Source organism: Macrobrachium nipponense, chromosome 37 (genome assembly GCF_015104395.2).
Source record: "Macrobrachium nipponense isolate FS-2020 chromosome 37, ASM1510439v2, whole genome shotgun sequence".
Taxonomy (NCBI): domain Eukaryota; kingdom Metazoa; phylum Arthropoda; class Malacostraca; order Decapoda; family Palaemonidae; genus Macrobrachium; species Macrobrachium nipponense.
Window position 1 is genome coordinate 41,958,152 of NC_061097.1, and position 10,654 is coordinate 41,968,805.

Consider the following 10,654-nt stretch of genomic DNA (forward strand, 5'->3'; position numbering starts at 1 on the left):
GACATTTGAACCCTGTTTGAAACAATCAAGCATCTCTTACTGTGTTAGATGATCTCAACCAGAAACATTTTTCACAGCGTTGGTTCCACTTGAATCCGCCACTATGGGCCTCTGTGACACTGCACAGATATTCAGCTAGACCTGTAGAGTTATTATACCAGTTCCAAACGCTTTCAAATGATTATGCAGCTTTTCATCTAGTAATAGAAGCCGGTAAAAGAAAAATTATCTACTGCAATCGTCACACAGACAGACATTTCTAGTCGGTACATATCATTCTATAGAGCACAATAAAATGGCAAATGTCAAAAATCAAGTAATACTATACAAACAAAGGAAAGCAATTATTTTTACTACCAATCATAGATTGGTTAATAAGAAAAGGCAGTCACATGTTAACAAATAAATATATTTTATTTGTATTTTCTTTAACAGTATCACAAACAGTGATGTAATTGAAATCTTACATCAGCTATTCCTAACAACAGTTTTCTGGGGGGAAAATTCTTGTATGGAACAGAGAGCTGTATGGAAATGTTTAGTCTACAGTAAGTTTACATTGGGAAGTATTTCATCAATCATCAGATGACTTCATTATGTAGAATTCTTATCTGAAATTGTTGTCCAGAAAGATATCTCTTTTAAAAAGGTCCAGAAGGCTAAAAGGATGATAGATTTTGGGGTACCTGAGGTGAATTTTCCCAAAACATCACGAATTTTAACGTTTATAACCACTTACTATTTTAACTTACAAATATAAAAAACAAATCTATTTCTGACATCTCAACACAAACAAGGTACGACAAACATGAAACAATAAACCAGTGGCCAACAGAACTGAAGAATGTCATTAACGGAAACAATATAGTATAGAACAGTCAGATACAAAATCTATCAAATGACTCCACTACAATCTATATAGTATCTTTGCCATCAGGTTGTTTCCTGATGGAATCAATGCTAAAAAAATATCAAAACTGTCAACTACATATAAAATTTCCTAGAATACTGTAAACAATCCCTGTAATAGGTCTGGGTTTAACTGCGCCACTGTTGTTATACGTCTAACTCCTGCGACAGTAACTTCAACTTCGTCTCTAGACCTCCATTTTCCATTTCTGGTTCATGTTTCAAGATTTCCGAGGCATCGTGGAGATGCTTCACTGCTTCTGTCATGTAGTCCTGTAAATAAAAGTAGAAAGTATGTATAGTCACCATATGCCCATTTGCCCTTTTGGAAGGGGTTGGAGCCAGCATGGTACTACAGCCTTCAGGTTTATCAGGAAGTCTTCAAGGATGAGGTTGGTAACCCCTTTTCCATTTTCTTAACCTAATGCAAGTGGACTGGTATATCACTGACAAGACAGTAGATTTCTGTTTACATATCAAGGTTAAAAGCACAATATACTTGCGAGACAACTTTTAATCTCTAAGCCAACTGACGATGCTAACTAGTGGAAAAACTGACGAGTTGCATTAAGGAAGGTTTCAGACCAAAGCAACAACCTGCAACCCATTCTCTCTCTCTCTCACCTGCGTTCCTTCCTTCGTCAATATCTCATTCGAGAGCAGCATCCTGGCTAAGGCCACAAGGCCTGCTTGTAGTTCAAAGAGCACCGTTCCCCTCAGGAGGCTGAGTCCAGGATCAATGACCTCTGCCACCTCGAGCAGATCACGGCAGTATTTGACCTTCTTTTCCAGCTGTTCCCTTGTCATATCTGGTGAGAAGTGGCATAGAACATGGAGTCAGTGGACTGAAGAGAACCAAACATGAGAAATCTTATGTGAAATCAGGGCACATTGGCTATTCCTCAACCAAATATTTACAATCCAGGTACACTCTACCCAAAGATTTACTACTGGATTGAAAACGGAAGTGATGAGAGGCACTAACCGCGGTATCTGTAGCTCGGATGGTTACCGTAGAACTTGATGAGGGCATATTTCGCTTCGATGAAGAATCTGTGCTTTGGATGAAGTGCCTTCTGGTAATGATCAAGGAATTCCTCCAGTGGTTTGGCAGAACTCTGGTCAAAGCTTCGTAGCTCTTTGTACAGTTGTTGGTCTCCCCAGAACACCTGCAAGATGGTTTTTTAAAAATATTTCTCTTTATGGGACAGATATACAGATACTAAAACTCTTCATTGTAATTGATATACATAACAGTAACAACTGGTGAGTTTGAATAATTGAATGTAACATTTTCAGAATATGACATTAAAATGTGTGATGTTTTCTTACTGTTATGTAACTTTAAAAATATATTTATAATGAACTATGACGATTGAAATAAAAGGCAATTTTAGGCAACTGTTACAGGACGTTTCTACCATCAAATCATCTCTGCAAAATGTTTGGTATCAAACTGAACAATAATTTGGAGACAACAGGCTGTGAGTTGCCTAGTTTTGATTATGCTGGATTAATGACAGCACAGGCTTTTACCTAAAGGATGATAGTAGGTACAGGAAGGTGTTAAAGGGAATAAGAGGCCTAGGGTGACCCCTGAATTTAGCCTGACCAACTTAGACAAGCTGAGGGTTGCCTGGGTGGATCTCTGAACTTAGGTCAACGAACTTAGACAAGCTAAAGGTTGCCTGGGTGGAACTCTGAATTTGCCCAACCAACTAAGACAAGCTAAAGGTTGCCTGGGTGGAACTCTGATCTTAGCCCAACGAACTTAGACAAGCTAAAGGTTGCCTGGGTGGAACTCTGAACTTTGCCCAACTAACTTAGACAGGGTACTACAGCAAATGGTATGAAATACTCACATTTCTCCCAGGAATAGTGTTATTGCACTTCTGGCAGGCCCACGTGGCGTTCATGTCGAGTGGATCCAAGGACAGTACATGTCCTCCGCACTCATTGCATAGGAGGGTGCTCAGGTCAGTCCCCAATTCTCTTGGGTCCGAACAGCGACGGCAAGAACACAGGAAGAATTTCACAGTCTTTTTATGAAAATGACAAATCAGTGAGTGATTAAAAAGTATGGGAGTGAAAGATAGAGAAATGTACCCATATCAAAGGTTACTGTTTGCTTGGTAAACCAGAGGGGGGCGTTAATATATATGTATATACACACATACAAGCACACACACACTATATATATATATGGTGTGTGTGTGTGTGTGTGTGTGTGTGTGTGCGTGAGCAACAGATTCAGAAAATATAGTGCAAACTTCATGAAAGAATTTAAAGTATTTAGTTTGACATACAAACATTGTTACAGGCTATTAAGGCAGAATAAATATTCACCCATCTTCAAGCAAAAGTGACATCTGCTAGAAAGTTACTAAATATTCAAGAAGGATAAAAGTACAAAATGAACACTGATACCCTGAAACACTAAACAAACAAACAAGAGGAACCCTGAAACACTAAACAAACAAACAAGAGGGACCCTGAATTCCCAAATGAGCAAACAAGATGGAGCCTGAAACCCTAAACAGACAAACAAGAGGGACCCTGATACCCTGAAACACTAAACAAACAAACAAGAGGAACTCTGAAACCCCAAACGAACTAACAAGTGGGACCCTGAAACCCCAAATAAATAAACAAGAGGGACCCTGAAACCCTAAACAGACAAACAAGAGGGACCCTGAAAACCTAAACAAACAAACAAACAAAATGGACCCTGAAACCCCAGACAAACAAATAAGATGACCCTTGAGACCCTGAAACACCAAATAAACAAACAAGAGAGACCCTGATACCCCAATCAGACAAACAAGAGGGGACCTGGAAATCCTGAAACCATAAACAGACAAACGAGAGGGTACCCTGAAACCCTGAAACCCCCAAAAAAGACAAAAAAAAAAACACAAAACAAGTCAACCTTCGCAGCACAGCCATCATTTCCCAACATCTCACCTGAAGCTGCTTCCTCCTCTGCAGGGTGTTCCACAGGGTGTTCGTGTAGGTCGTGCTGATGGGCGAGCCCTTCCTGATGGGCACGGTGGACCTAACAACGATGTTCAGGTCCCTGTCGAAGGCGTGCTTGGTGTTGGGACAGCAATCGTGGGCCATCATGGCCGCCTGGGGGAAGACGCCCCTGATGTTTTGGTCGTTGTGACGGAGTTCGAAGCTGTTGGTGAACAGGATGCCGCAGACGCGGTAGATCTCCGCACTCTCGGAGGATGTGTAGTTGATGTAGTTCCTGTAGGAGGCAGTGGGGAGAAGGCTAAGTATGTATATATATATATATATATATATATATATATATATATATATATATATATATATATATATATATATATAAGTGTATAGATATATATATATATATTTATATATATACTTATATATATATATATATATATATATATATATATATATCTATACACTTATATATATATATATATATATATATATATATATATATATATATATATATATATATTCTGCCTGAATAATACGGCCTCCAAAATATATTAAATCTATTGCTGCATAATTATTATTATTTATGTTGCAGTTGCTTATTATTATTATTATTATTTTTTTTTTTTTTTTTTTTTTTTTATTTTGCATCCTGCCGCCTTAGGAGTCCATCACTTTTCTTACTATGTGTGCCGTTTCTAGGATCACACTCTTCTGCATGAGTCCTGGAGCTACTTCAGCGTCTAGTTTTTCTAGATTCCTTTTCAGGGATCTTGGGATCGTGCCAAGTGCTCCTATGATTATGGGTACGATTTCCACTGGCATATCCCATATCCTTCTTATTTCTATTTTCAGATCTTGATACTTATCCATTTTTTCCCTCTCTTTCTCTTCAACTCTGGTGTCCCATGGTATTGCGGCATCAATGAGTGATACTTTCTTCTTGACTTTGTCAATCAACGTCACGTCTGGTCTATTTGCACGTATCACCCTATCTGTTCTGATACCATAGTCCCAGAGGATCTTTGCCTGATCGTTTTTCTATCACTCCCTCTGGTTGGTGCTCGTACCACTTATTACTGCAAGATAGCTGATGTTTCTTGCACAGGCTCCAGTGGAGGGCTTTTGCCACTGAATCAGGCCTCTTTTTGTACTGGTTCTGTGCAAGTGCCGGGCATTCGCTTGCTATGTGGTTTATGGTTTCATTTTTCGTATTGCACTTCCTACATATGGGAGAGATGTTATTTCCGTCTATCGTTCTTTGAACATATCTGGTTCTTAGGGCCTGATCTTGTGCCGCTGTTATCATTCCTTCAGTTTCCTTCTCTAGCTCTCCACTCTGTAGCCATTGCCATGTGTCATCGCTGGCTAGTTCTTTAGTCTGTCTCATGTATTGTCCGTGCATTGGTTTGTTGTGCCAGTCCTCTGTTCTGTCTGTCTTTCTCCTGTCTCTGTATATTTCTGGGTCTTCGCCTACTTTTATTAGTCCTTCTTCCCATGCACTCTTTAGCCACTCGTCTTCACTGGTTTTCAGATATTGCCCCAGTGCTCTGTTCTCGATGTTGATGCAGTCCTCTATACTTAGTAGTCCTCTCCCTCCTTCCTTTCGTGTTATGTATAGTCTGTCCGTATTTGCTCTTGGGTGTAGTGCTTTGTGTATTGTCATATGTTTCCTGGTTTTCTGATCTATGCTGCGGAGTTCTGCCTTCGTCCATTCCACTATTCCTGCGCTGTATCTGATTACTGGCACTGCCCATGTGTTTATGGCTTTTATCATATTTCCGGCGTTGAGTTTTGACTTGAGTATCGCCTTGAGTCTCTGCATATATTCTTTCCTGATCGTGTCCTTCATCTCTTGGTGTTTTATATCCCCTCCTTCCATTATTCCCAGGTATTTGTATCCTGTCTCATCTATGTGTTTGATGTTGCTCCCATCTGGTAGCTTTATCCCCTCAGTTCTCGTTACTTTGCCTTTTTGTATGTTGACTAAGGCGCATTTTTCTATTCCAAACTCCATCCTGATGTCCCCAGATACAATCCTTACAGTCTGGATTAGGGTATCTATTTCCTTGATGCTCTTACCATACAGCTTGATGTCGTCCATGAACATCAGATGGTTGATTCTGTTGCTTCTTTTCTTGAGTTGGTACCCGGCATCCATCTTCTGTAGTACTTTTGTCATGGGAATCATCGCTACTACGAAGAGGTAGTGGGGACAGTGAGTCGCCCTGGAAGATCCCTCTCCTGATATTAACCTCTACTAGTCTTATTCCAGAGCTTGTAAGTATTGTAATCCAGTTGCGCATTGTATTTTTGAGGAAGCTGATGGTGTTTTCCTCTGCCCCATATATTTTCAGGCATTCTATTAGCCATGTGTGTGGTATCATGTCGATTATTATTATTATTATTATTATTATTATTATTATTTTATTATTATTATTATTATTATTACAGCTGATTCCAATATTATTGCCGATGATAATAAGACATTATCAATATGATGATGATGACGATGATGATGATAATAAAAATTAATAATAATAATAACAATAATATATAAAATAAAATAATAATAATAATAATAATAATAATAACTATGCAGCTATGGAAATGTAAGAAGAAGAATACTAGTAATAACAATAATATATTAATAATAGATTTATAAGAAATAATGAAAAATAAAGACAATAAAAGTAGAAATAATCTGAATAAGGTAAAACGAAATGATGAAAAACGAATACACTGATAATAATAATAATAATAATAATAATAATAATAATAATAATAATAATAATAATAATAATAAACACATTTTTTGGAAAGAGAATTTTGTCAATAAGACATTACCACAGATACCCACTGCATGCCCTTGCCAAAACAGCAATAATAATGATAATTAACTGTCAAATAGTGTACTATCTCTATAGCTACCACCAAATAAAGTCTTACCACCACTTACTACCCTACCAAATCCTACTATAACATTGGCAATGCCAACAAACCACAGCCAACAATAAACAACAAAAATCTGTCAACACTATACTACCAACAAACAGCAAAGGCCTTAAGCCCTCACCTTAGGAACTCCACGACATTCCTCTGAATCACATGACCCACTTCGGTGTCCATTATGTTGGCCACGTTATCCTGCAGGTTGCTGAGGGCCTCCCATTTCTTGGGCTCGGTTTCCTTCGTCAGGAGGCATCTCAGGGGCGTGATGCACTCGTAGGCCGGGTGCACGGACTCCACGTTGTCGATCTTGATCTTGGCTGTGGCGCCCGCCAGCACTTTGCACTCGGCCTGGAAATAGGGGGAGGTGTTGATAGAAATAGGTGGAGGTGTTGATAGAAATAGGTGGAGGTGTTGATAGAAATAGGTGGAGGTGTGTTAGGAATAGGGGGAGGTGTGTTAAATAGGTGGAGGTGTGTTAGAAATAGGTAGAAATATATTAGGAATAGGTGGAGGTGTGTTAGAAACATGGGGGTGTTAGAAATAGGGAAAGGTGTTAGGAATAGGCGGAGGTGTGTTATAAATAATGGGAGGTGTGTTAGAAACAAGTGGAGGTGTGTTAGGAATAGGGCGACATGTGTTGGAAATAGGGGGAGGTGTGTTAGGAATAGGTGGGGGTGTTTTAGGCATAGGTGGTTTGTTAAAAATAGGGGGAAGCGTGTTAGAAATAGGTGGAGATGTGTTAAGAATAGATGGAGGTGTGTTATAAATACGGGGAGGTGTGTTAGAAATAGGTGGAGGCGTATTAGAAATAAGTGGTGGCGTGTTAGGAATAGGGGGAGGTGTGATAGAAATAGGGGGAGTTGTGTCAGGAATAAGTGGAGGTGTGTTAGAAATAGGGGGAGGTGTGTTAGAAATAGGTGGAGGTGTGTTAGGAATAGGTAGAGGTGTGTTAATAAATAATGGGAGGTGTGCTAGACATAGGTGGAGGTGTATTAGAAATAAGTGGAGGCGTGTTAGGAATGGGTGATGTGTTAGAAATAGGGGGAGGTATGATAGAAATAGGGGGAGGTGTGTCAGGAATAAGTGGAGGTATGTTAGAAATAGGGGGAGGTGTGTTAGAAATAGGTGGAGGTGTTAGAAATAGGGGAGGTGTGTTAGGAATAAGTCTAGGTGTGTTGGAAATAGGTAGAAATATATTAGGAATAGATAGAGGTGTGTAAAATATAGGAAGGTGTGTTAGAAATCATTGAAAAGGCTAGATATAGGCGCAAATTTACTAAAATAGATGAACCATCAGTGGAAATCGGTGAAAAGGGTTAGAAATAGGTGATATATGACTAAAAATAGGTGAAAAATTGCTTTAAATAGATCATACATCTCTAGAAATAGATGACAAATCACTGGAAACAGGTGAAAATCTCTAGAAATAGTAGAAAAATTGCTGACGCTGTGTAAACAATCGTTAAACATGTGTTAAAATAGATAAAAACTGCTGAAAAATGACTAGAAATAGGTAAGGGCATTTCAGAAACAGAAACAAGAGCGTTCTACCAACCTTGTGATACTTGGAGATCTCGCAGGAGGGGGCGCAGATCGGAAACTGGCATTTGGAACACCTGGCGGAGCCATCGACGGCCTTGTGGCACCCAAGGCAGAGTGGTACCGACCTCTGTTTTGGCCCTATGACGACTGGCTGCTCCTTTATGATGATTTCCCCGGCTCTGATGTCTCGGCTGGCCACCATGTGCCTGGCAGAGAAGGGTTTGATACATGTTCGATACATATTTTCTATATGTTCGATTAATTTTAGTACATGTTTGATACATATTTAATCATTTTGATACATGTCTAATGCGTGTTAATGAATAGTAAAAACAATTTTTAAATAAAAGTTTTGTCTTATATATGTATGATACATGTTTTCTGCATCTTAGATACTTGGTTAATACATGTTTTGTACATATTTGAAATTGTTTAACACATGTTTGATAAATACTTAATACATGTTTGATACATGTCTAATATTATTCAATACCTATTTGATACATATTTCATACAGGATTAAGACAAGTTTCATACGCGTTAAACACAAGTCTAAAACATCAGAGATTCCGAGTGGATTAGACAGAGAGAAATGAGAATAATGTTGAAGCTTTAAATTTTATATTTGACAAAAATCAACTGTTCATTAAACATTGAAAGGGATAATCATGAAAATGGCTCGTTGAGATACTACTAATTACAGTAACTACAGTAAGAAAGTTGAGAGTACTTAAAAATGAAAGTACAAAATGAGTTACTGAAGTTGAGATTCCCACAAGATAAATATACAACAAATATAGATAATTTCTTCAACTAAATAATCTAACTTTTCTTCAGAATGAATAATCAAGCTGAAATACTGAAACTTAACATTTCCGCAAAATGTCACTGAAGCCAAGAAATGGACTGAAACATAACACTAGACCAAGATTTACTCAAAATAAACATACATACTGAGACACTGAGTCACTGAGTCGGTTAAGAACTCCTTTAAAATACACTCAAGCTGACTGACAGAAGACTGACAAGCTACACTCTAAGAGATCAGACAGTGCCAAGCATGACACACTCTCCAAAAATAAGGTCCCATTGATAACGCCAAGCTCTGCTCCCGGTGACCTGACCTGACCTGACCTGACTCACCTGCCGTACACGGGATGAACCTGCACCACGTACGGCTTACATCTGCCCTTGTGCGTCTTCCAGTCCTCTTTCTGACACTCTCTGGAACAGTAGAACACGGAGCGGCACGAAGAACAGAACTGCTTCGCTGGGTTCTTGCAGACCTCGCACTTGTTCTCCGTCATTCTGGACGAATCTGGTACCAGGAAGAGTGAATTGAAATGGAGGATTAACTTTCTGGACGAATCTGGAACTAGGGAGAGTGCGTTGAACTGGAGGATTACTTTCTGGACGAATCTGGAACCAGGGAGAGTGAATTGAACTGGAGTATCAACTTTCTTGACGAATCTGGAACTAGGGAGAGTGAATTTAACTGGAAGATTAACTTTCTGGACGAATCTGGAACCAGGGAGAGTGAATTGAACTGAAGGATTAACTTTCTGGACGAATCTGGAACCAGGGAGAGAGAATTGAACTGGAGGATTAACTTTCTGGACTAATCTGGAACCAGGGAGAGAGAATTGAAATGGAGTATTAACTTTCTGGACGAATCTGGAACTAGGGAGAGTGAATTGAACTGGAGGATTAACTTTCTGGACTAATCTGGAACCAGGGAGAGTGAATTGAACTGGAGGATTAACTTTCTGGACGAATGTGGAACCAGGGAGAGTGAATTGAACTGGAGGATTAATTTTCTGGACGAATCGGGAACCAGGGAGAGTGAACTGAACTGGAAGATTAACTTTCTGGACGAATCTGGAACCAGGGAGAGTGCGTTGAACTGGTGGATTAACTTTCTGGACGAATCTGGAACCACCTTACCTTACAGACCTTACATCTTGTTCGGGTTGCCCCAGGTCCCTCAGTGTGAGGCGCCTCTAATGTCTACCAGAGAGTTGCTAGTACATCTTCCGGTATATTTTGCATCTTCCAATCTTGGATGGTCTGGGATGCAGTTTAGATATTTGTCGAGCTTATTCTTAAACATCTACGCTCACTCCTGATATATTCCTCAGATGAGCTGGCAACGCATTGAATAGACGCTGCATTATCGATGCTGGTGCGTAGTGGATTAATGTCCTGTGTGCTTTCCTTATTTTTCCTGGTATAGTTTTGGCACTATTAATCTACCTCTGCTTGCTCTTTCTGATATAGTTCCATT

At 39.3% G+C, this 10,654-nt stretch overlaps 1 protein-coding gene across 1 annotated transcript; it reads right to left on the minus strand.

The window, feature by feature from the left end:
• Positions 1 to 391: 391 nt before the first annotated feature.
• On the minus strand, positions 392 to 9,709 carry LOC135209189 (SET domain-containing protein SmydA-8-like). The gene is made up of 8 exons (XM_064241873.1): positions 9,514 to 9,709; positions 8,384 to 8,576; positions 6,953 to 7,176; positions 3,874 to 4,159; positions 2,772 to 2,948; positions 1,895 to 2,078; positions 1,534 to 1,718; positions 392 to 1,182 (listed from the first exon to the last, which is right to left on the minus strand). The coding sequence occupies exons 1-8, from the start codon at positions 9,675 to 9,677 to the stop codon at positions 1,057 to 1,059; spliced, it is 1,539 nt and encodes a 512-aa protein (XP_064097943.1). The 5' UTR covers positions 9,678 to 9,709; the 3' UTR covers positions 392 to 1,056.
• Between the last annotated feature and the right edge of the window lie 945 nt (positions 9,710 to 10,654).

What these genes read in the sequence shown, in the direction of transcription:
- LOC135209189 (XM_064241873.1), bottom strand. Translation starts at nt 9,677, where the DNA reads ATGACGGAGAACAAGTGCGAGGTCTGCAAGAACCCAGCGAAGCAGTTC. An exon ending in TCCGAGCTACAGATACCGCG is followed by an intron (nt 1,719 to 1,894) that starts GTTAGTGCCTCT and finishes ACTTCTCACCAG; the next exon opens with ATATGACAAGGGAACAGCTG. An exon ending in TGACGAAGGAAGGAACGCAG is followed by an intron (nt 1,183 to 1,533) that starts GTGAGAGAGAGA and finishes TTTTATTTACAG; the next exon opens with GACTACATGACAGAAGCAGT.